The sequence below is a fragment of the Thermobia domestica genome, chromosome 4 (genome assembly GCF_964235325.1).
Source record: "Thermobia domestica chromosome 4, izTheDome1.hap1.1, whole genome shotgun sequence".
Classification (NCBI taxonomy): Eukaryota; Metazoa; Arthropoda; class Insecta; order Zygentoma; family Lepismatidae; genus Thermobia; species Thermobia domestica.
In genome coordinates, this window is record NC_137457.1 from 288911878 (window position 1) to 288935141 (window position 23264).

Consider the following 23264-nt stretch of genomic DNA (forward strand, 5'->3'; position numbering starts at 1 on the left):
GACTAAATCAATATAATTTAGCAGAACCTAATTGGTAGGATGGTTGGGTAGGGTGTGGGTGGAACTAGAATTGCAGCCACCTCTTCGTGGTGAGTTCGGGCCATTTCATGGGGAAAAAATCGTTGAGAAATGGGCGAAGAGTTGCAAAATTTTTATGAAGATAAAATGTATAAAATCATTCACATTAACGAATTATTAAGAAACATGATCTCACACAACTAAAGTACTTAAACGCTATAGAAATGAAAAAATAATTTGTATATTTCTTGCGTAAAGATATTTTTTTTTTTCGTTTTTTCCAAAGTTTAGACCGTTTTCGCGAACTGAAGATCCAAAGTGTGAATATTTTCGTTATGTTTTCGTTGATTATCATGCGAATACGCAACTTTTGAGTCCTTTTGAATTCGATACTCGAAAATTTGATTTTTTTTTTTTTTTTGCTTTTCCGTAATATGTAAGTGTTGGTTTGTATATTGATGAATTTAGTATGTTTCTTTATATAATTATCACACAATCTATCACATATATTACATTTTTTATTTGTATTCAGGTTATTACAATTAATAAAAAAGAACTAATTTTCATACACAACACAACACATATATAAGAAATACGTTACACGTTTCATATACTCATTCTTTTGTAGGATATGACAAAACAAAATCTCTGGCATTCGAAGGATCTGTAGTCACTGAATCTCTGGAGCATCCCCATGTGTAATCCTGTGAGTTAAACACAAACGTATTAATACTAAGATTCATACATTGACACAAAGATGGATGTGATGGAGCATATACTGGAGGACAACATATACATAATATTTTTATAGTTCAGCGTATGCTCAACTTAAATTTGCGAAAGAACAATTGCATACGGGTGTTGATGTACAGTGTACAATGTATTTTTTTTTTAAACGGTCGAGCGTGTATCTACCAAAAATTGTACAATTACATCACTACATTTATGGAATTCTAACTGCTTTATTAGTGGTTTCCAACTTATAGGAAGGACAGGAATCGTGAAGAGCCAGCAAAGGGATCACATACTAATGACAAACAATAAACCATGGAATTATGAATAATGTACTACCTCTAATAGCTATTTATTGTTCAATTTAGTTTCAGCAAACATCTCAGACGCTACATTTTTGACATTTTATTTCTGACATGGGAAGAAAGGACGGGGTTTCCGAAGGGGACGCCAAGTAAACAAGGTTGGGGGCCACTATTCTATTCTATTTATAAACCAAAAAGTGTCTCAGTCTGTATCGATTAGAATAATTTTCGAATTACCCACAAAATCATCATGTAAAAAGACTTTCATAGAAGGGGAAAAAACTTAACACTTCCCAGCTTATATATATTTATAAATCTATTCTTTTTACTGTGAAAAAGAAGCACTTTTTCATTTTTAACAAAAATGTTCATAGCCATGATACAAGACAGTAATGTAATGCATCAAATGTAATGCATTAAAATGTAATGCATCAAAAATATGCTAATATGTAAGCAAAACTGTGTACATGAATTGTGTTAGGTTGTGTAATAAACTTAATGTATATATGTCAGGCTAGCAGTTGACATTAGCTGCGCAGCCTCTTTCTCAACGCAAAGAGATTACGCTGCCGTGCAGACAGTTTGCAGGTGAGCCGAAGGCTTGTGGGGTACAACTACGTAGTACTAATAAAACTGAAAGTGCTCTTGTTTTTGATCGCATCGCGGGAAAACGGCTGAATCATTGAAATTAATTTGAGAATATGGTTATCATCTACCTCAAACTGGGTTTAATGGGAGCATTTTCTATATTTTGTACACTCACTGACTTAAAAAAAAAAAAAAAAAAAAAAAAACGCACAAAAAGGAATCGTTCTATTCAATTGGAATTCGGTAGATGTGTAGCGGTGTAGCGCTATGGAAAATGTGTAAATGATTCGAGTTTCAACGATCGTCGCGAGTTGCTAGCAGAGAACAATAATGTCGGCAGTAAGAAATTTAGCCCTGCCTGTATCAATTAGTTGTTTAGCGTGAGAGAGTGAGTTAGTACAGTCTAGGAAGATCAAGAAAGATACATAATATCTTGTCCCCATAATAGACATCATTATCAGCAATTAATGGCAATCGAAAGGGGCTACATCGTGTCGTTACACGAAACCGACTGGGCCTACGTTATGTTGGGATTCCTCCCTGGCCAGCAAGATCACCTGATCTCCCTTTAATTGAACTTGTTTGGAACCAGTTCGGGTGCCAACTTAACGCCACTGCCGATCTGCAAAATCTCGAGGCGCAGTTATAGCTGCTGTGGACTGATTGCATCAGGCACCGATACTACGAGTGTACAACTCATTTCCAAGCCACATCAACAACTTATTGATATGTAACACGTATTACGCTTATACAACAAAACTCTTTGTCGAATTGTTGAGTTGATTTTCAGTTTAACGCCCCTTTCAGCCGGGAATCGAACCCGGGTCTCCCACGCCAATCACCATTCAGCTTAATCGATATAGACCTTTCCTGAAAAAAAAAAAAAAAAACATGCTTATAATAGAAATGAAATGAAACCTTTGAGTTTTACGTTTTACGTCGAGACAGTGATGATGAGTAATGAATGAAATGGTGGAATGAAGGGAGTGGGAGGAAACGGGAGAACCCCGAGGAAACCCACGCACACGGTGTTTGTCCACCAAAAAGTTCACATGGCGGGGGCTGGGATCGTACCCGGGACCCCAAGCACCAGAGGTGAACGTTCTACCACAGAGCTACCGCGACCCCGAGCGTCGGAATGAATAAAGGCAGGATGTGGTAAGGAGTTGTTTAGAGATATATATTTAATGAGACATGATAGACAGTTGAAAATGAATCGGATGTAGCACATTGGTAGTTTAGAGGAAAGAAGCTTAAAGAAAAGCGCAAGATACCATACCTTATCGAAAGCTTTCTCAAGGTCGAATAGAAGTAAACATGAAGGCTGTGTGCAGTTGAAGTGATTCGTAATGAGATTGGTGAGGCGTAAGAGCTGGTCGTGGACACCAATACGAGGACTGAAACCTTCTAGGTAAAGTTGAATGATACAATGGCGAGAGAAGACCAAAATAATACGTCTATAACAGGCCCATATCCACGGGGGGCTAGGGCCCCCCCTAAAATTTGGCTGGCCCCCTAAAAGTTTCACGGTAGGCTTGCAAATGAACTATAATATGGTGATAAAGTATAATATGATTGGGTCGGGCCCCCCTAACTTCTACCGGGCCCCCCTAAATTTTTGAGCTGGCTACGGGCCTGGTCTATAATATAATGAATAGTATTGTGTACCCCTTCGGATAATAAGTGTGTCCCCGGAATGTTTTTTTTTTTTCTGAAAGAAGCACTGGACACAACATCAACATGACGGCGAATATTATATAAATAACAAGAAAATAATAATAAAAAATATTCAAGCGTAATGTAACAGTTTAAGTTTTAAATCTGCAAATTCCTGCTAATCCACTGACGAGCAATTTTCACCGCTAAACGAAAACATGAAACAACCACATTTAACAGAAAGCAGCAATGTCATATCAGGTTTTGCTTATAGGAAGGGGGAGGAAAGACACTGCCATGTAAGTAATATTTCTTTTTCGTTACTATATTATTAAAGTATTGATTAAAACGTATATTTATATCAAACTCAGTGGATAACTGTCCTACTTGAAACCCAAAACTACGTCACTGCGGGGAAAGACCGTCATCGACGATACTGATGATTCCTTTCCTCGTTCTTTGAAATTTGTACAACCTAATCTTTATATTGTCAATAGATGGCAGCACAGATATCTTGTGGGTGCTATACGGCTTTTTAAAGACACATACAATCATTGGCATATTTTCGTACAAACTTTTTCAATTATCAATAATATTTGTAAGAAACCTTGTGTATCTTTCTCTATCATAATGAAATACTTAAGAGATGTTTTAAAATTTACTTTAATTCTTGCTTATATAAATTTTCTGTCTTGAAATATTAAAAAAGGCGATTACATTTTACTGTCTCATATAGCCTCGGGACGCTAAACCCGAGTGGTTCGGAAACTGTTTTTGTAAAACGTGAATATGATTTCACGTTTGTTATTCAATGAACAGAAGATTTATTTACAGCAGCGATGCTAGATCTAGCAGATTTTGCATGTCTTTCTAACTTGCTTTTAGTATCTTGTCCAAATTTGGCGTAATTTCAACAAGTTTATCAAAAAGCCGCAAAACCTGGAGATGAGAAAGAAATTGGTTGTGGAAAGAAAAAGGATAGCCAAATGTATCCTCTTCCATTGATTCATAGTCGCTAAACCATACAGGCAGTCTTATTGTTCGAAGTAGGTTTGAAACGGCGGAGGTCATCCCTTTACCGATGCCTTTAGAGAAGGGGCGTGGGGGTAAAAACAATTTAGTGTTTCTGAAAAATGAGTTTTATTGGAGATGGTAGCTTCTTGATGTTAAGATGGCGGCCAATGAAACACGGCCTTTCTCCATGGTTTGAACCAGTCCACCGCAGAGATGCGTGTTTGCTTTTTTTTTTTTTTTTTTTTAATTTTTGGTAGATCCAGGGTTTTCTAATTCTTTGACTGTCAGGTTATTTGCTTTGAAAATATGTAAACAAACACTCCGCATTCATTTATACCACATATTTTTCTTACTTTATTCTTCTTAGAAGCTAAGCTTTTTCTGCTCTTAAAATGAAAGATTATTCGGATTAACTCCAGTTGATTTAAAGATTTGGTGCGTGAAGTATTGCGTTCTATCCTCTCATTCTTCCGCTCTGCGTATTTTAAGTTACCTTATGGTATCTCAACTTCGTTTCTTCTTCTTTAAAAACTCTTACATTGGTAATAATGAGGATCTAGCATAATTTGACCGAATCTAGCATAATTTCGATCAGGTTTTGGAATAATTCCGAGCTGTGGGTCTGGCAACGCTGATTTACAGTGAATTTTTATTGTAGTTTGATTTAGTATTTTTGAATCAGTGATTAAAGATTATGGAAGCCGAAGCAAAGTATCGAACATCCTCTACAATCTAGCCAGTAACTTTTAGGATATAAGTTTAACGGCCCAGGTTTTAGTTCGACTTTAAGGGAGAGAAAAATCTAAGTTTTACGTCCCATGCTTATACCAGTTAACTAAATGAGAAGGTGATGATGACGAATGAAATTGTGGGAGGAAACTGGAGAACCTACGCACACGGTGTTTGTCCACCACAAAGCTCACTTGGCGTGAGCTTGGATAGAACCAAAGACTCCATGCACCAGATGTGAACGCTCTACCACTGAGCCACCGCGGCGCTCCGTTAAGGGAGATAGTACCTAATAATTTCAGACCAGGGGGGTTTTTCCCCTTGGAATAATGTATTCTATTGTGCTTAATGTGTATTGCCATTATTTTCGTAATACTACTTTTCACCCACAGTTTATTGAAATCCCCTCTCCTCCTGGAGAAAATCTGAAATCTTTACTGATGATAATAATGAAGAGAATTGTAGAACGAAGAAGATGAAAAGACTGAAAGAACACCGAGAAAACTCACACACAATGCTTGTCCACCACAAAGGGAATTTTGTGTGAACTGGTATCGAGCTAGAAACCCTACGCACCAACGGTGAGAGCTCTACTTCTAAGCCACAGTGGTGCTTCTAATCAGCAACTGTTGATACTGAAATATGTAGTTTCAACGATGACGGACAATTTCCGAGTAATGTAAAATCAATAGTTGATTAGGATTAGGAATTATATTTCTGGGCTTTCGGTACCTATGGTCATGTTTGCCCGTCGCGGATGAGGGATAACGTCCTCGGCCATCACACTGTCCGGGAAATTGGTAGAAAGCAATGGAGAAGGTAGGAAGTGGACTGGTGCTATGACGTTAGGTGCCATCCCAGCATTTGTCTAGTGTGAATGAGGAAAACTCCGGAAAAGCCTCACTCAGGATAACTGGTCTGAAAAAGCTGTTACACTTTTCCGACCGAATGTCTTCACCGGGAATTGAACCCGGGATCCATAAATCAATGATTGAAAGTAATTAAATGGAAGCCCGATAATTTTTCTTATTTTTTTTTTAAAGTGAATTTTTATTTACGGGATGGGATGCATAGAAGCAGTTAAGTCATTGAAGTGCTTATAATGGCAGTAATTGAATGAGTAACGAGTCTTATCTTAATTAACAAACTATAATTTCTCTTCTCGGACCCGATGACACAGGAACAGCCGATAATCAAATGAGCCCGAAATAAGCCCGAATTACAGAAATTTAATAATTAATGCGAAATTGTATTTTTATTTACATCAATTAGAAGTTTAATTTTGTAGTTGTGCTTTTAAACTTCTCCAAAAAGAACGGTGCAATATATATCGTTGTACAATATATTTACAAAGTATAGTATATTTACAAAAGCCCTGAGAAATATGATCGTACATTTAAAAATTTACGGCCCGAGTCCCAAGTGATATATACTTTATATATCTGAGTCCGGCCCCCGGGCTCGGCCCAAGCCCGTACAGATCTCTACTCTATAGTGACGAATTAGTGATGAATTTGTCTCACTCAGAGACAAATCAAGGTTGACAGTAAAGATTCTATGCGGTTCAACTAACAACAACACTCTTGTAGTAAAGAGAACACTTTCAATCCTTCTTTAAACGTCACTGAGCGTTAAAAGAGTCCCCGCAGTTCAATTAGCAATAGTACATTTGCAGTAAAGAGAACACCTGCAACACTGCTTTAAACGTCACTGAGCAAGCAGAACTGATATGTTGTGTGTGTGTGTGTGTGTGTATAGTTAACCAGCGCACTTTCCAACCAATTGTCTAATTAAAAAAAAATGGAATGGAGATATACTGAACGGTAACACCTGGTTTCAGCATACGGTATCACCTGGTTTCATTTAAAATAACGTTTTCCTTTTGTTTCTTTTGTCCCGTTGAAGGAGGAAAAAGGAAGGATCAAATAGGAAAATTTCGGTATAACCGTACCCTAATGCATCAGATTGCTTGGCTATATTATACGGGCTATCACTCAACCATCGTGACTCTCATGTTAGATTGATGATGATATAAATATGAAGTAGAGAGAGAGTGTGTGTGTGAGGTTGAGGGAAGTTAGAGCAAACTTTAACTATTAACAATTAACTTTGGACGACACACTCAATAGAGCTATTGGATAGTCATATATTAAGTCTGCTACGAATAAAGTATAGTGTTTCAAAATTTTTCTTACCACTAAGAAAGCGATGCCAATGAGCACTGACTTCAACTGCGGATCTAAATGCGATGGGAATCGAAGTCCGAAAGAATGTGGAGAATTAAGGCCTCCATACCACGTTGTGATTGATGCTAGATACGTCACACTGTGCGGTAAGCTTATCTGGAAAACAATTTGAATTTACATCTTTTATTAAACATTGTACGTTTCTGTTACTACTCACGAAACAAAGAGAATAATATTATATTATTATTATTATTGAAATATTGTTGTTTCTAGATAACTCTTCTCTAACTACTTGTGTTCACAACAAACCATACACAGACAAGGAGAAGCCATTAAACCTAGCGTTGATAAAAGACTCTGATAAAGACAAACAAGCCATAGTTGATCATTTTACAGATACATTACTCGTGTACCCATGGCTAATTGAACACTGTCCACACCTGTTTTAATCCATTTCACGTATCTCCTTTCTTCACTTTCTTTATATAAACTGTCCACCTTTTTCCTGGCTCGGATCGTAAAAGCACGCTACCACGTCGCACGTTGATTTGGAAATATCTATCCTAGATGTTCAAAGCACAATATACAGGATGGGGCACGAAATAATCTTCCATTTTTTAAATAATAAAAAAAAATATTAGTAAGAATGTACAATGACATCAATATTGAAAGTAAGAATACACTATGGAGATATGTTCTAATGCAGAACATTTCAATGTCGCCGCCATTTTGATTTTGAGCTTCATTTAAGCGAACGTGGATGTTATTGATTACCCTACGGCACATGTTTTCCATATTTTTACCGCACGCCTGAACTATAAGTCTGCAGAGCTCCATAAAATTTTGAGAATGTTTCGGTAAGATCTTTTCCTTGAAACATCTCACAAAAAATAGTTCCATGGTTAAGTACTAAATTTGAGGCTAAAAACAAAAATTGCCTGCCATGAAATCGATCTGAGATGACGTGAAACAGTAAGCAGTGCACATTCCCTTGTTCTCTCGTCCCATGCTACAAAGTAACTTTGTTCCGAAGCTGTATGCTAGTGCTTTGCCTATCAACGCAGTGATTTTTGTAGGATGATGCAAGACCGCACATTGCATTGTGTTGGATTTCTTAGACAAGATTTTCAACACACAGGTCTGGGGGGATACTTCACGAAAAAGATTTTTCCGAAGCTTCCTGAAAATTTGGTGGAGCTTAGAAGACTTAAAGGCATGGACGGCGATTAGGGGGGGGGGGGGCAAAAGGGAGCAGTTGCGTCCCCACTTTTCTGAAATGGCCTATTAATGTATATAGTTTCAACCAGGGAAATTTGTATATTAACATTGATATACAAATATTCAGATCATGTCTTGCCCCCCCACTTTTAACGTCCAATCGCCGCCACTGCTTACAGGTGTGCAGTGAAATTACAGTAAACACATTGCAACGGGTAATTAATATAATCCATATTCGCTTAAATGAATTTCAAAATGAAAATGGCGACAACATTGAACATGTTATGTATTAGAACATTTCTCCGCACTTTAGTATTTTTTAATACTAGGTTCATTGGAAAATTCTTACTAATAATAAAAGTGTTATCAAAGAAACAAATGACGGGTAATTTCCTGTGCCACCTTGTATATCAGGAGTTACCAACCGAGAGGTTTAGAAGGGCTAGAAAAGGAGCAAAGATTGCAAAAGGATTGATACAATTATACCTAAAATAAATAAATAATAATTAATTATTCATTGTATCCTCATCATAAATTGAAGCCGGTATCAAACTCATCAAAGGAATGTGGTCTAAAAGACCAGAGTTGTCCACCATGAGGCACGCATATTATTAGTACCTATAGTGGGACAATATTTATGAAGTTAGATTACAAAGATTGAGAATTTATAATACACAGCTGCTTGTGAAAATTACAAAACTAAGAAGACACATTTGTTTGTAATGAAATTTATACCATAGATTTGTTATACCGGATATATAAAAAGTCTGCGACCTAGACTGGTGCGATTGAAAAAAATATCATTTTAGATTGAAAACAACCCATTTCCAAATTTCCATCTCTTTGGCATATCTTCATTCACAATAGGTTTAACGTATGGGCTCGGACTTTTATGATACACCCGGTATAACTGATCAGAAATGGATACAGTTCAGTTTTGTACGGTACCTCTAATTTTGAAGAATCAGTGCGCTGTGGAGCCTCCATGTGCTACGTACAAACACAGACTACTGTTATGAACGATAGTTAACCCATTACGTCCTATACTTCTTCGATGGGTTACATGTTAGATTAATCTGCAAGCTAGAGAAGCAGGCCGGACGTTGTCTTACTGAAATATTGCTTCCACTATAGTCTGGAGGGAAAGTATGATCTCGGCCACTATAGACTTTCTCACAGCTAGCGATCTCCCTCAACGCGTTGCAACTGTTATGGCGTGTTAGACTGGATGTGGTTAAACACACTTGGCATTCAGTCGCTATGACGCTTTACAATGTACACTCATGTCCAAAATTATTGTCGCATATCTATAACTGTCTTCTTGTAAGAATATAATTTGATAATGATTTTGCAGAGTACTTTTAATACTGATACTATGTGTATAATCAGGAAATGTATATTTGTGGTAAGTTTCATAGGAAAAGGATTATAAATACAAAAATCATAATGAGTAAAATAAAATGTAAATAAATGGACAAGAAAATTTTATTTTCCTTTCATTGTTCTTATTTACTGCTCTTTTGACATGAAATTTACCACATACTTGTCTTTGCCGGTTATACACATACTAACATTATAAGAAATACCAGACGAATTCGTTATCAAATTATATTACTAGAACAACATATTTATAGTCATGCGACAATAATTTTGGACATGAGTGTACATTGAAAGATTGCACTCAGCAAGATCATCTAATATGAAAACGGCCAACATTCTAGAATAAGTTAAAGTGGAACTTTTACGAAAATACAACCGTCTAACGCTCAGCACACCAGCGCCAGTGTTCATGTTCATTGTACCGTGAGATGTTTGAGGTTATGAAAACGTACCGACAGTCCAGCCTTTACTAAACACCACTGAACGGTCACCGCACATCAGTACACACTTTCGCCGTCCTCCAACATTGACCTTCCACTGTGGATGACGCTACAGAGTGAACCAAGGTCATGAAAACAACCTCAGCCTAGAGACCTGCACGGGCCGAATTTTTCGGGGCCCGAGCCCAATCCAGCCCGAACGTACCTAGGCCCGGCCCAGAAAAGTTTTGGAGATTTTCGGCCCGAGCCCGGCCCGGCCCGATAAGTGTTTTAAAATTCTTGGCCCAAGCCCGGCCCGGGCCCGATAAATTTTAAAAGTTCTTGGCCCGACCCCGGCCCGATATATTTTTTTAAAAAATAGCTCGAGCCCCAATCTTTCTCAAAATTTAGTACTAAATTTGACCTAACCTCAGAAACATTTTCTAAACTCTGGTTCACAACCTGACGCTTGCCTTCCGAATGGTACCATTGCCTCCTAGAACTTTGCCTGTCATCGAGAGAACAAAAACTCCATTTCTGTAACAAAAATCTAACTTGATTGATTTTTAGCATAAAGTGAAGATGGCAATATTGTTTAGCGACAGGCAAAACATTCCCACCCCTTCTTGTTATATTTTGAGTTCAGTGAAGGTCAAGGTCAGAGCTCAATTAACCGCATAATGCCTGCAATCCTCTATAGTGAAAGTGGAGCCGCTAAGCGTCACAAACTGTAAATAACTATTGCCTTCTTTGTAACATTTTTCACGGACACACTTCTTCAACTTTTGGCTTTATACTAATTATCGTTTAACGAAAGTCAATAATTATTAAAGAATTGCAATTGATCGGCCCCATCCCAACCCGACCTGAAGAGAAATCAGTGTCGGCCAGTCCAAGCCCGGCCCGGCCCAAAGAAAGAACAAGGTCGGCCCGCCCAAGCCCGGCCCGGCCCAAAGAAATTACAGAGTCGGCCCGCCCAAGCCCGGCCCGCGGGCCAGGCCCGGCCCGCGCAGGTCTCTACCTCAGCCTCACATCTCATCTCGTGGTCCACTGTTCGATCGCCGCTGTGTGTGTTGATTTCTCTTTTGTTCATTGTTCCTTCACACACATCACTGTCGTTGTGGCATACTCTGTTCGTGCAAAATTTCGCAGTAGAAGAAGCCACCTTCCCATTTGCGGTACCGTTCAAACGCAGTCGTTTCTTTATATTGCGCCTTTTGACGCCAACAAGACATTGCAACACTTGCACATAGCTTCACCTTTGTTTGTCAACTCTCCACTGTCCGATTCCTACTCGTCATTCTACTGCGCATGCCCCATCTGTTGAGTAATATTGCAAATGCTAATAAGCAATTACGTAGTTCTGTCACTGTATGAACTGTTCTCCAATTACGAAGCACTACCGCCAAAACAGAAGACAGCAACTCTGTCGTTGGTTGCTGATTACACCATGCTATTGAAACCACTCAGCTCTTGTCACGTCTAATAAACAAAGCCATACGCACAATATTTTCCAGCTGTTAACTGATTGTGGAAGTTCAGCGCTATACGCTAAGTTGCAACACAACATTTAGTCCACGTGCTTCCAAGTAAGCGCGGGAAAACAAATGGGTGGGGACAGGCTCGGAGTAACAGTGTCTGGACCTATTGTTTACGTTTGTATTAAGATTTTAATAGATTCAAACAAGGTACGACGCTTACTTTATTCTCCCCCCCCCCCCGGCTAATTTGGCTTCTCCTTACTCGTCAATACTCTTAGTTTGTTTACAGCAACCTAAGAAGAAGATATTGCGTTTCATAAGCTCTTTGAAAATTAGTAAAATAAGATTATATATTACACTGTACAGTATAAAACTAAATGTGGTTCGTACAGGAGAGTTATAAATAATTCTTTGACAATTTTTTAGATAATCAAATAAGTTCTTGCCGTTCTACAGCAGTGATAAACAAAGACAAATACTATGGACGGTACGTACTTTTAGGTTTTGAAGTAATTTTCATCAACATCCAATACTTTTTGTCAGCATTCCTCCAGCTGGATAATATCCTGGTCATAAGACTCGGCGGTCGCGGATGGAAATAAGTCTGTGAGTACGTTCCGCAGGTCTCCTTCATTTGCAAAGGTTCTCCCATGGAGATGGTTGTCGAGTAAATGAAACAGGTGGTAATCTGTTGGCGAAAGGTTCGGTGAATATGGTGCATGGGCTCAGTGTCTCCCAGCCAAATTGCTGAAGGATCTCCTGCCTTGGCATTGTCGTGCAGGAAAGCACACCCTTGCGTTTCACCAATGATGGATTCTTCTGCCGCAATGTACGGTGTACTCTTTGCAGTTGTTGAAAATAGAGGTCAGCACTGATGGTCTGACCAGATGGAAGGAGCTCGTAATGCAGCACTTTCCGACAATCCCACCATACTGACAAGTAAACCTTACGTTTGGGTGAATCGAGTTGCTCACTGAGACACAAATGAGAAAGTAGTACTAAATGTATTCAGTATTTCAGTGAAGTTGTAGTTGCGAAGCTCCAGGTGTTTAGGAGATACAGCTACTAAAACATCACATCGAAGTACAGAATAGTCTTCATACAGTTGCAGGTAAAAGAACTGTAAGACCTCTTGTAACGACAAAAGGTGAATAACAAATATATGGGTACATATTAGAACTAGGGGGAAGTCATATAGTAAGGGTATACCTGGGGGCGGCTATCTTGAAATCCGCCATTTTGAATTAAGGTTAAGTTTTTAAAATAGGAATAGGGTCATATGATACATGATTTAAGGCTCAAATTTAATCAGAAGAACAATGGTGACGTTAATTTTGGTTTACGCGCAATTGGTAAAAAGTTACAGGGAAATTAAATACTGTTGCAGCATATGTATTAGTCCTTTACCCCACCTTGTAAATTTTGTGTTAATGATAATAATTAAATAAAAAGCAGGTGGATAAATATTAGGTCTATGGTAAGAGTTGCCTTGATGGCGGCCATGTTCAAATCCGCCGTTTTGAATCAGACAAAAGTTTTTAACAAAACGCATAACATTGACACCTTATTAATAGCAAATTTTACCATAAATCCAACGGTATAACCATTTTTGCTTTATCGTTAACCAGCATTTGTTATCGCATAAACAAGTTGCTAATTTAAGGAAAAATGACCAAAGTGGAATTTAGTCATAATTGAACTTGGGTCTTTATTCCAGAAAAGTCCTCAATTAGTACAATCAATATGTAGTTCAGAAAAGAGTGCATGACTTGCACAAATGCTCTGCTCACAGTGAGCACACCTGACAAAGGCAATCGAGTTACACTTGACAAATTCAAAATGGCGGATTTGAACATGGCCGTCATCAAGGCAACTCCTACCATAGACCTAATATTTATCCACTTGTTTTTTATTTAATTATTATCATTAACACAAAATTTACAATGTGGGGTAAAGGACTAATACATATGCTGCAACAATATTTAATTTCCCTGTAACTTTTTACCAATTGCGCGTAAATCAAAATTAACGTCACCATTGTTCTTCTGATTAAATTTGCGCCTTAAATCATGTATCACATGACCCTATTCCTATTTTAAAAACTTAATTTTAATTCAAAATGGAGGATTTCAAGATGACCGCCGTCAGGTATACCCTTACTATATGACTTCGCCCTAGTCCTAATATGTACCCATATATTTGTTATTCACCTTTGTCGTTACAAGAGGTCTTACAGAGCTTTTATTTCCAACTGTATGAAGACTATTCTGTACTTAAATGTGATGTTCTGGAAGCTGTATCTCCTAAACCCCTGGAGCTTCGCACCTACAACTTCACAGAAATACTGACCACATTTAGTACTACTTTCTCATTTGTGTCTCAGTTAGCAACTCGATTCACCCAAACGTAAGGTTTACTTGTGAGAGCTGGGATTTTTAGCTGCCAACAATGCGTAGTTATCCACTTGCTTAGCTTATATGAATTCTTCATTCCATACAGCTGACGTCTGATTGTTTCAGTGGAAAATTGAACCTTTCTGCAAATTTATCAAACGTTAGACCACTATTCTCTTCGATGACTGCTTTTAGGGCCTCGTCATCCAACTCATGTGGTTGTCCACTGCGACGTTCATCCGAAAGGCGCACATCTGCCGAATGGAATTTCTGGAACCAATGCATGGCGTGCGTTCATTCACGGCATTCTCGCTAAATTCCTGGCATATGCGGCGACTTGATGCGACAGCTGGCAGGTCCACTTTAAAGTCATACAACAAAGACACATGAACAAGGTGCTTCGATACCTGCATTTCTCTTTGACATTGGATGAGCTATGACTGCTGTGTGTGCGCCATGTGCCTATATTACTAAAAGTTGATGGCCAGACTAACTCCTGAATGACTGCCTTGTGTGCGCCATGTGCCCATATTACTAAAACTTGATGGTCAAACTAACTCCTGAATGACTGCCGTGTGTGCGCTATGTGCCCATATTACTAAAAGTTGATGGTCAGACTAACTCCTGAATGACTGCCTTGTGTGCGCAATGTGCCCATATTACTAAAAGTTGATGGTCAGACTAACTCCTGATCGCTTCGCAAGCTCTTGCGTCATTTCATTTCAGCTCTGTGAGCGCATAAAAAATGATACGTCAAGAATGGCAACAACTTTTTTGGTTACCTTATACATCAAAAAACTTTAAAAATAAATAAAATAAGCAATATCATATCAATTTAGCTGAAGTGCAACCCAATTTTCAGGTTCTAAGTTTGCAACAACTATTCCAATATGACTGACAAAGTAATTTGATAAACCCTCGCAAAAATGGTAACCACATACAACTCCGAATTCCAAATTATTGATATTTTAATATTCTCTTCAAAATTAGAAACTTAACAGGTTGTTCCTGCTTGACTTATATAAATCTTACTTGAAATGTAGCATCAGGTACGAAGTTACCACAGACTGGTTTGGGTCCATTAATATGTAGAATGCATCTTGGTTTCCAAATTTTCGCTTTAAACTTAGTCCTTTTAAAGCTACGTTTTTGCATTATAAAAGCGATATACTCTTGAAGAGGAGCATACACTTCCATCTTCTGCAATAGAAAGAGCGCTTTCTAAAAATATGTAAGTTCAAACAAAAAAATGAAAATGAAATCTTTGAGTTTAACGTCCCACGGTTATGCCGGTTAGGCTAAAGGAGACGGTGATTATGAGAGATGAGTGAAATGGTGGAATGAAGAAAGTGGGAGGAAACGGGAGAACCCCGAGAAAACCCACGAGCACGGTGTTTGTCCACCACAAAGTTCACTTGGCGAGGGCTGGGATCGAACCCGGGACCCCAAGCACCAGAGGTGAACGCTCTACCACTGAGCCACCGCGCCCCCCTAAGTTCAAACAAAATCATGCATTTAGATTGATGTAGACTAGCCTTTTAACCGCTTCCCGGATTAACCCGAATATTTACGTTTAGAAATAATATGTAAAACTTAAGCGGTGCCATATTCTTTTCATCAGAATTCGGAACACTTTCGATCTCTCCCCCCCCCCCTCTCCCAAACTTTCCAACATTACATTTCTATTGCATTATTTGAAATGGATACAAAAAAGTACCGAACAATCTGTAGTATAATCTGTTCTCAGGAAATTTTATGCTTCTAGAGAGAATTCGTATTTGCGTTTTGCATTTACAACAGATTTTTTTTTTCCCCATCTGAATACGCTTCAAATTGGAAGAAAAAGTGCACTTCTCTTTAGGCATTCTTGTTGATGCAAAATTGGAACACTTTACTTGTAATGTATTATCAACAACTGTTCAGCTCATGTACTTGATCAAAGATTGCATATTCCCTTGAATGCCAACGAACAACTGCAACTCTGCGCTGCGAGTCTAGTCTATTAGTTTCCTTGCTATGAAACCTGTCTGAGTAACAGGGCCGTGCCATGGGAGGGGGGGGGGCGAGCGGGACGACGGCCCCGGGCGCTGAAGTAAGGGGGGGCGAAAAATTTGGGAGAAAAAAATAAAAGAGACAGGAAAAATGCTTGGAATATATGTATGGGGGCGGCATCGTATACTGTTTCATGCTGTTTCATGTTACAATTGATTGTTCATTCACTAATAACAAGATTCTCAGTCGATAAGTTGATATTGACAGCAGAAATAGATCGAAACTAAAATACGGGACACTTGCTTGTCCCGCTTAAATTTACCGACTAGATTCAACCGTCTTTTCTTTTCTTTTCTTGATTTAACACCAGGGGGAACTTTATTACTCCCATAATAGTCCCGTGTTTTTTGTTTTGTTTTTCAGTATTATCGCTACGAGGGAGCTGTTCGTTAGTTTCTTTTCGAACAAGTTTTGTGTTTACGACTGCATTGTTGAGTACATTTTGCAATGAACAGTGACGAAGAAGAAAATTTCAGTGGTATTAGTGTTGATACAAGTGATAGTAGTGAAGTGACACTGAATTCGCTAAAGACATTTTTTTTTATTTATTTTAACATTTTCAATTTGTACGAGGGTAAATAAAAATGTAATCGCAATTTATAAATTACGCTGAGGACGAAACGCAGAGAAACTGGCACAATGAAAGCCAACATGGGGTAGTGTTAACAGTTCTGTGGTCTGGTTACAGCGTAATTTATAAATTATCTTTACTTCTTTATTTTTCTTCGTATTATTACTAACTTTTACATTCGATTTGCTTCTATTAAATGAGAATTGCATATATTGACTATATAACAATCATATTATGACATACGGAAAAGTATATGACTAAATATTACATATTTTCAGCGTATATTTATTTCATTCTTACATTTATTTTCTGTTTTTCAGTGCCCGAAATAATTCGGGATGATCCAGAAGGAATGTTATTTTCTTTTAAAAAAAAATAGCTCCATATTATTGTTACACGAAACTTTTGCTTTGTTTCTGTTCAGTAATAACTAGATAAAGATGTTTATAAAGAGAGTATATTTGTTTAGAGCGCAAATTCATTCTATTCTTACAGTTCTTGTATTTTGAACTGTGCCCGAAATAACTCGGGATAATCCAGATGGAATTTCTTGATGGGCTATAACTTTAGTTCTGCATGACAATTAAGGGGGCAGACTACGAAATATTTTTAAAAAAACTAACAATTTTTCTTTTGCCAGATTTTCGTAAATGAAAAAGTGATAATGAAATGTAACTTACCACAATAATAGATAATGTTATTCCACACCCGAAAATATAAATAGGAAGAATTTTCAGTGTAGACATCCATAGAAATTACAGTGTGACCAGAATTTGAATTACCCTAAAATCTAGGTTATGGCAGCGACTAGAAAAATGAACTCAACGGCGACTGATGACTTATCATACTGTCTGTGTTCCTTGTTAACTACTTTTTGAATAATATTTGTATTTATTTTGTAATAAAGAGTGCAAAATAAATAATTTTTAATAAACAGTAGAATTAAAATACAAATATTATTTAAAAAGTAATTAACAAGGAACATAGACAGCATGATAAGTCATCAATTGCAGGCGAGTTCATTTTTCCAGTCGCTGCCATAACTTAGATTTTTGGATAATTCAAATTCTGGTTACTCTGTGATTTCTATGGATGGCAACACTGTAAATTCTTCCGATTCGTCTTTTTGGGGTGTAGAATAACATTATCTATTATTGAGGTAAATTACATTTCATTATCTCTTTTCACTTACGAAAAACGGGAAAAAGAAAAATTGTTAGCTTGAGCTTGCATATGATAGATTTAAAATATGAAACAAAAATATATGACTTTTTTGGGGGGAAGGGACGTTTTTCTGTAAAAGTGTACACGGGAAGCGATTTCAAAGACAACTTTTCAAATAAGTTATTTGCATTTCTATTAATGGATTGAGGTGCTTCTATATTTCTTATACAACTCATACACCTTGAAGAACGAACAAAATAGGAACTCATTTTAATTATAATATTATGTGACCAAAGAGAAGATAAAGAAGAACTATTCCCTTAATTTTTTTGTGTTCTTATCTTTTATTAGAGGAGTTTGTCCCAGTACCGGACTGCTCCCAGTGCTAGACAGTAGTAGTTTTAGCATTCCGGTGCTAGAGACCAGTAGTTATTCTACATGCATCTGTAGCATTTATCAACAGGGGGCGCCACTTGTCTGTCGACCGCGCTAGTCCCAAGTAAATCGCTAAAAATTGATCCTCACTGCTGTCTTGCATTACGCATATAGTTTAAATTTTACAAAAGATTTTCATCCTCCTCAGGTAAGTGAAGTAAATTTATCTTACTCTCATACTGTTTCTTAATAATTAAAGAAGCGTACAGTGTGGAAGCATTAACTAAAATTTCCATAATCTTTAATTGGTAATATTCTTCCCCTCCCCCCCTAATAGATCGTGTGGTCCCAGTACCGGACACCAGAATCCTGCAAACTCGGGCCCGAAGACGGCCCGGCCCGGCTGGATCTGTATTCCGTGCCCAGCTCGACCCGACCTGACCCGGCCCGGGCCGAAATTCGAGCCGGGCGCAAACGGGCCGGGCGAAACCAGCCTAAGTCGGATAAGTCAAGTCAATCCTTCAATATCCAATGGAAAATAAGAAATATTGCAATGTCTAATTGTCCTTCTGAAATAGGTAAATCGTGTGAAAGGTTACCCAATGTTTACTTTCTATATCTCTATTTTGTCTTTTTGGCATGGGAGACCCGGGTTCGATTCCCGGCGGGAGCTTATGTGGTTCGGATTCCACGTTAATCAGTAGGCCCACGTCTCATATAGCCTCGCTGGTGAAAGGGACGCTAAACTAAAAAATCAACTCAACTCTATTCTGTCTTATTTGTTATCTGTGCTTGCTCTGTCCAGCCGTTTTTATTATATAATACAACTCATGGACATACAAGTCTTATACTATACCCATTATTGCGTTACGAGTAACAGAGAATATATGTAAAACTGCTACACCGAATGTAATACTAATACTACAACAACTACTGCCAATACTACTATTACTATTACGATTACGAATGCTAGCTAATTCCACTATTGCTGCCACTGCTACTACTATTACTACTACTACTACTCATTATTATACTAATACGACAGCGAATACCATTACTACTATTACTAGTAATACGAAAACAAAAGAAAATTGAAAATGGAATCTTTGAGTTTTACGTCCCACAGTTATGCCGGCTAGGCTAAAGGAGATGGTGATGATGAGAAATAAATAAAATGGCGGAATGAATAAAGTGAGAGGAAACGGGAGAACTTCGAGGAAACCCACATACATAGTGTTTGACCACCTCAAAGTTCACTTGGCACGAACTGGGATCGAACCTCCAGGAATACCTAATCGACCCTGGCGTCTTTGTGATTTATTTGATCATTATATTTTGTGATCATATTTGTAGTATCATACTATAAACAATACAGAAACGTGTAACACCATTTGGTATTTGCCTTGCTAATTGAACATTACTACAAATTGCTCTGATCTTATGAACACGCCAGTTCACGGGTTCGGCATCCGTGGTCTAATGGTAGCGTACCAAATTCTACTTAATAGGTCAAGTACTTGACTTTATCATACGTTCTTTAGGTAACTACGGCTGAGCCCGTATGGATGATGATGGGATAATTTGCTGAAATGAAAATAGTGGGAGGAAACGGGACCAACCCGAAAACTCCACGCACACGGTGTGTGTCCACTACAAAGCTAACATAGCACGAGCAAGGACCGATCCGACGACCTCTAGCACCAGATGTGAGTGCTTTTCCTAATGAGCCATCGTTGTCCCTCGTAGGTCAAGCATCGGTTCACATTCTACGCAGACCGGCCATTTCTTCGATTTTTTCTGTACTTAGAAGGTAAATTCGGTACCACCAGACATGTCAACTCAGACGCTAAGTCGTAGCACTTGTAGTAGTATTAGCAGTGGTCGTAGTAGTAGTAGAAGTAGTAGTACAGTACTTTACAGTCTTGAATAAAGAGTCAGTTTCCCAAACACATTACGATTAACATAGGCTGACAACATTAGTTTCCGATTCGTCTTTCACAGTGTCCGGGACGAGCATGCGTTTTCTCGAGTACGAGAGACCGTGTTGCTGACGATTCTTAACACTTCCGACATTGCGCCAAATGATTCCATGTTCACTGCTATCAAGGCTTATCGTTTTCCTACTTTGAACCAATCAAAAAATCAGAGCATATCTCAAAATTCGGTTGATGGCATGTCTGGGAATTTCACCTTACAGGGAATACTCTGTACACCAATTGAACATTAATAAAATATACATTTTTGGACTGCGTATGAGTAACTTCTTTTAAGCTGATATGGGCCACCATCCACAGTCTCGAATTCGAAATATGGCCTCTTGAAATTTGGCTTTTCCACGATTTTGGACAGCCCTAACTCTGAAACAATGCACTTTTCCCCACAGGTCCATATGAACTTCTTCTCTTATCTTGATGTAAGGAATCATCTCTTACAGGTTAGAGTTTGTCGGTATAGTTCATTAACACCATATATATATATATATATATATATATATATATATATATATATATATATATATATATATATATATATATATATATAACAAAGAAAACAATTTAGTGAGAAAAGGCAGAAGCAATTTGAGTCTCCCAAAAATAAGACCGTAAGAATCGGCAAAGGCAGAGGGAAGTAAAGACTTAAAAAATTTACCTGTAAACTAAAGCTAATGAGCCTTGGTCGTCGAACAAAGAAAATCGGGTTTTCAGTGGAATCAAACACAGTCAACAGAAAACTTCTCCTTTGTTTCTTATCACAGTAGCGTTTGGCATCTTCACATGTTTCGATGGCGATGAACAAGTCTACGCCGTTGCTGTTCTTTATCTCATAACCTAACACGGAGCTCCCTGGAAAACATAAAAGGTAACTATAGTGTGCTTCGACAACTACAAGTAGTATATTGAAATATTTTTCGGTAGAGTCTAATAAAAGTTTGGGATTGAAGCCCTTCATCTATTTATTTACAAAAAAATAAGCCTATATAATGGTTTTGCAAAGTTTCTTTGTAATACACTAAAGGTTTTCAAAGTTCAATGAGTTCTCTACACACACAATAGTGGCTTTGGAAATATAGGTTCAATTTGTGTTAGGTTATGACAGAAACCCTTTCGGTTATTGCAGCCTTCGTGGTAGGTGATTAGAGCCTTTCTATTTGAACTGTGCCCCTTCTGGTACTGCTGTCGATATGTGCTTTCCCGTATCTCCCTCGAAAGAGGAAGAAGTTATTGCGGCCGAGATCTTTCAATTGTTAGATGCGGAAGCGTTGCCAATATGAATTATTTCACGGACTTCGCTGTCCTCTGTCTTGTTAGCCATTCTAAGTAGTCTACGATCTTCACTCGTCAAGACCAAACGATTGAATGACAATTTGACAACACAGCTGAAGTTATTCACTTCTTTTACGTAAGCAAAGGGAGGATTTCCTCCGTCAGAGGGCGGCGGGGGTGGGGCCGAAGTATAGTTCGCATATTTTCCGAGGGCATAGATGCGATAGACAGGCTCTAGGAGTCTCCTTTGTCCCTTGCAACCTCGGGAGACAATTACAGGATTTCTTCGTAGCTCAATGCAGCTCCGAGAGAAACATGGTTATAGGATATTTCTTTTCTCAATGCAATCTCCAGAGATAAGGTTTTAGAGGGATTCTCCATAGACTATTGTAGCCCCCGGAGAGAGGTATTGATAGATTAAGGATCACCTGTTAAGTGATGCTTCTGCCTACTTGAGGTCCCCTTTTATGCATATCCTCTGAAGGGGAGGTCCGTGAGGAAAGGGTCGGCCATATTCGGTTTCCATCCGACCCAACTTCGTGTCTTCCTGGTATCCTCCTTCCATTGTCTGCTAGTGATTATGTTTGTGTACAATAACACGTGTTCGTGATTGAAGCATGTGTTTATAGTAGTTGCTTACACGTGAGGGTATGGGACTTCACAATATGTTTTAAAAAAGTACGATGGTATCAGTAGGAAAAGCCAAATAATAATCTGCTAGATAACAGTACATATGTAATACATAATTAAATAACAACTTCTTCCGGAAAAATATACATTGTTAATTATTATTGGCAATAGACCCTAAATGTCATACTTTATTACTGCCACAAAAGTTCGCTTTTTTCGACTTTCTGCCCCGCATCAGAAGTAAAAATAAGAGGACGCCATTACCCCACTTCCAACAAAATATATATGGCGTACCCCCACTTCCTAAAAATAATACAATGGGCAAAGATAGGCACGGAGGGCGGTGTGACGTCATCCGTCCCCCTACCTTTTCAGATCCACTTTTCAGGCACGTAGCCAGGATTTCGTAATACGGGGGGTCCGTGACGAAATATTGCGGTTATCACGCCAGGGCTCGATTATTCTGAACTATTTTACTGTAAACATATATTGGTTCGTTTAGCCAGGATTTCGTAATGCTGGGGGGGGATAACATGAAATACTCTGGTTGCACACCAGGGGCTCGATCAATCTAAACTATTTTAGTGGCAACACGTATATTGGTTTGTTAGGACAATAAAATGAGGATATGCTAGTAAGTATTTCAATAATGAACTATCTCTCGAGTAAAAGAATAAAGAATCTCGAGTAAAAGAATATAAAAAAAAGTATTGAAAAAGATATTCCGAGTTTCTTAAATTATTCTTAGAGTCTATCTGATCGAACCGGTTTCTCGATCATCATTTGTTGTCCATAGAGCTAGATGGAATTTGGAATGCTCCGTTACAATAATATTCATTTTCAACTTGATCCCCCCCCCCCCACACACACACAGTTTCCTCTACACAAAGCTCCTCATAAGAAAGAGTAACCATACACTTGCTGTAACTTTATATTTTTAACGCTGACTCTTCTTTTTCTCGTTCGTTTCTTATTGTTTCATCCTTAATTTTTTAAATTTCTGGTTCCGAAGGGGGGGTCCAGACCCCCCGGACCCACCCCTTGGCTACGTGCCTGCACTTTTACCCCTGACCCGTGTAGCATAATCGCT

General features: G+C 38.3%; 1 protein-coding gene across 1 annotated transcript in view; it reads right to left on the bottom strand.

Moving 5' to 3' along the window:
• Positions 1 to 533: 533 nt before the first annotated feature.
• LOC145683534 (uncharacterized) overlaps positions 534 to 23264 on the bottom strand; it is a 72652-nt gene continuing 49921 nt past the window's right edge. The window contains exons 6-9 of the mRNA XM_081754878.1: positions 20931 to 21124; positions 15152 to 15319; positions 7238 to 7384; positions 534 to 722 (exon numbers count right to left, since the gene is read on the bottom strand). Of these exons, the coding sequence (XP_081611004.1) occupies positions 633 to 722; positions 7238 to 7384; positions 15152 to 15319; positions 20931 to 21124 (599 nt within the window). The 3' untranslated portion in view covers positions 534 to 632. The remainder of the gene's footprint in view (positions 723 to 7237; positions 7385 to 15151; positions 15320 to 20930; positions 21125 to 23264) is intronic.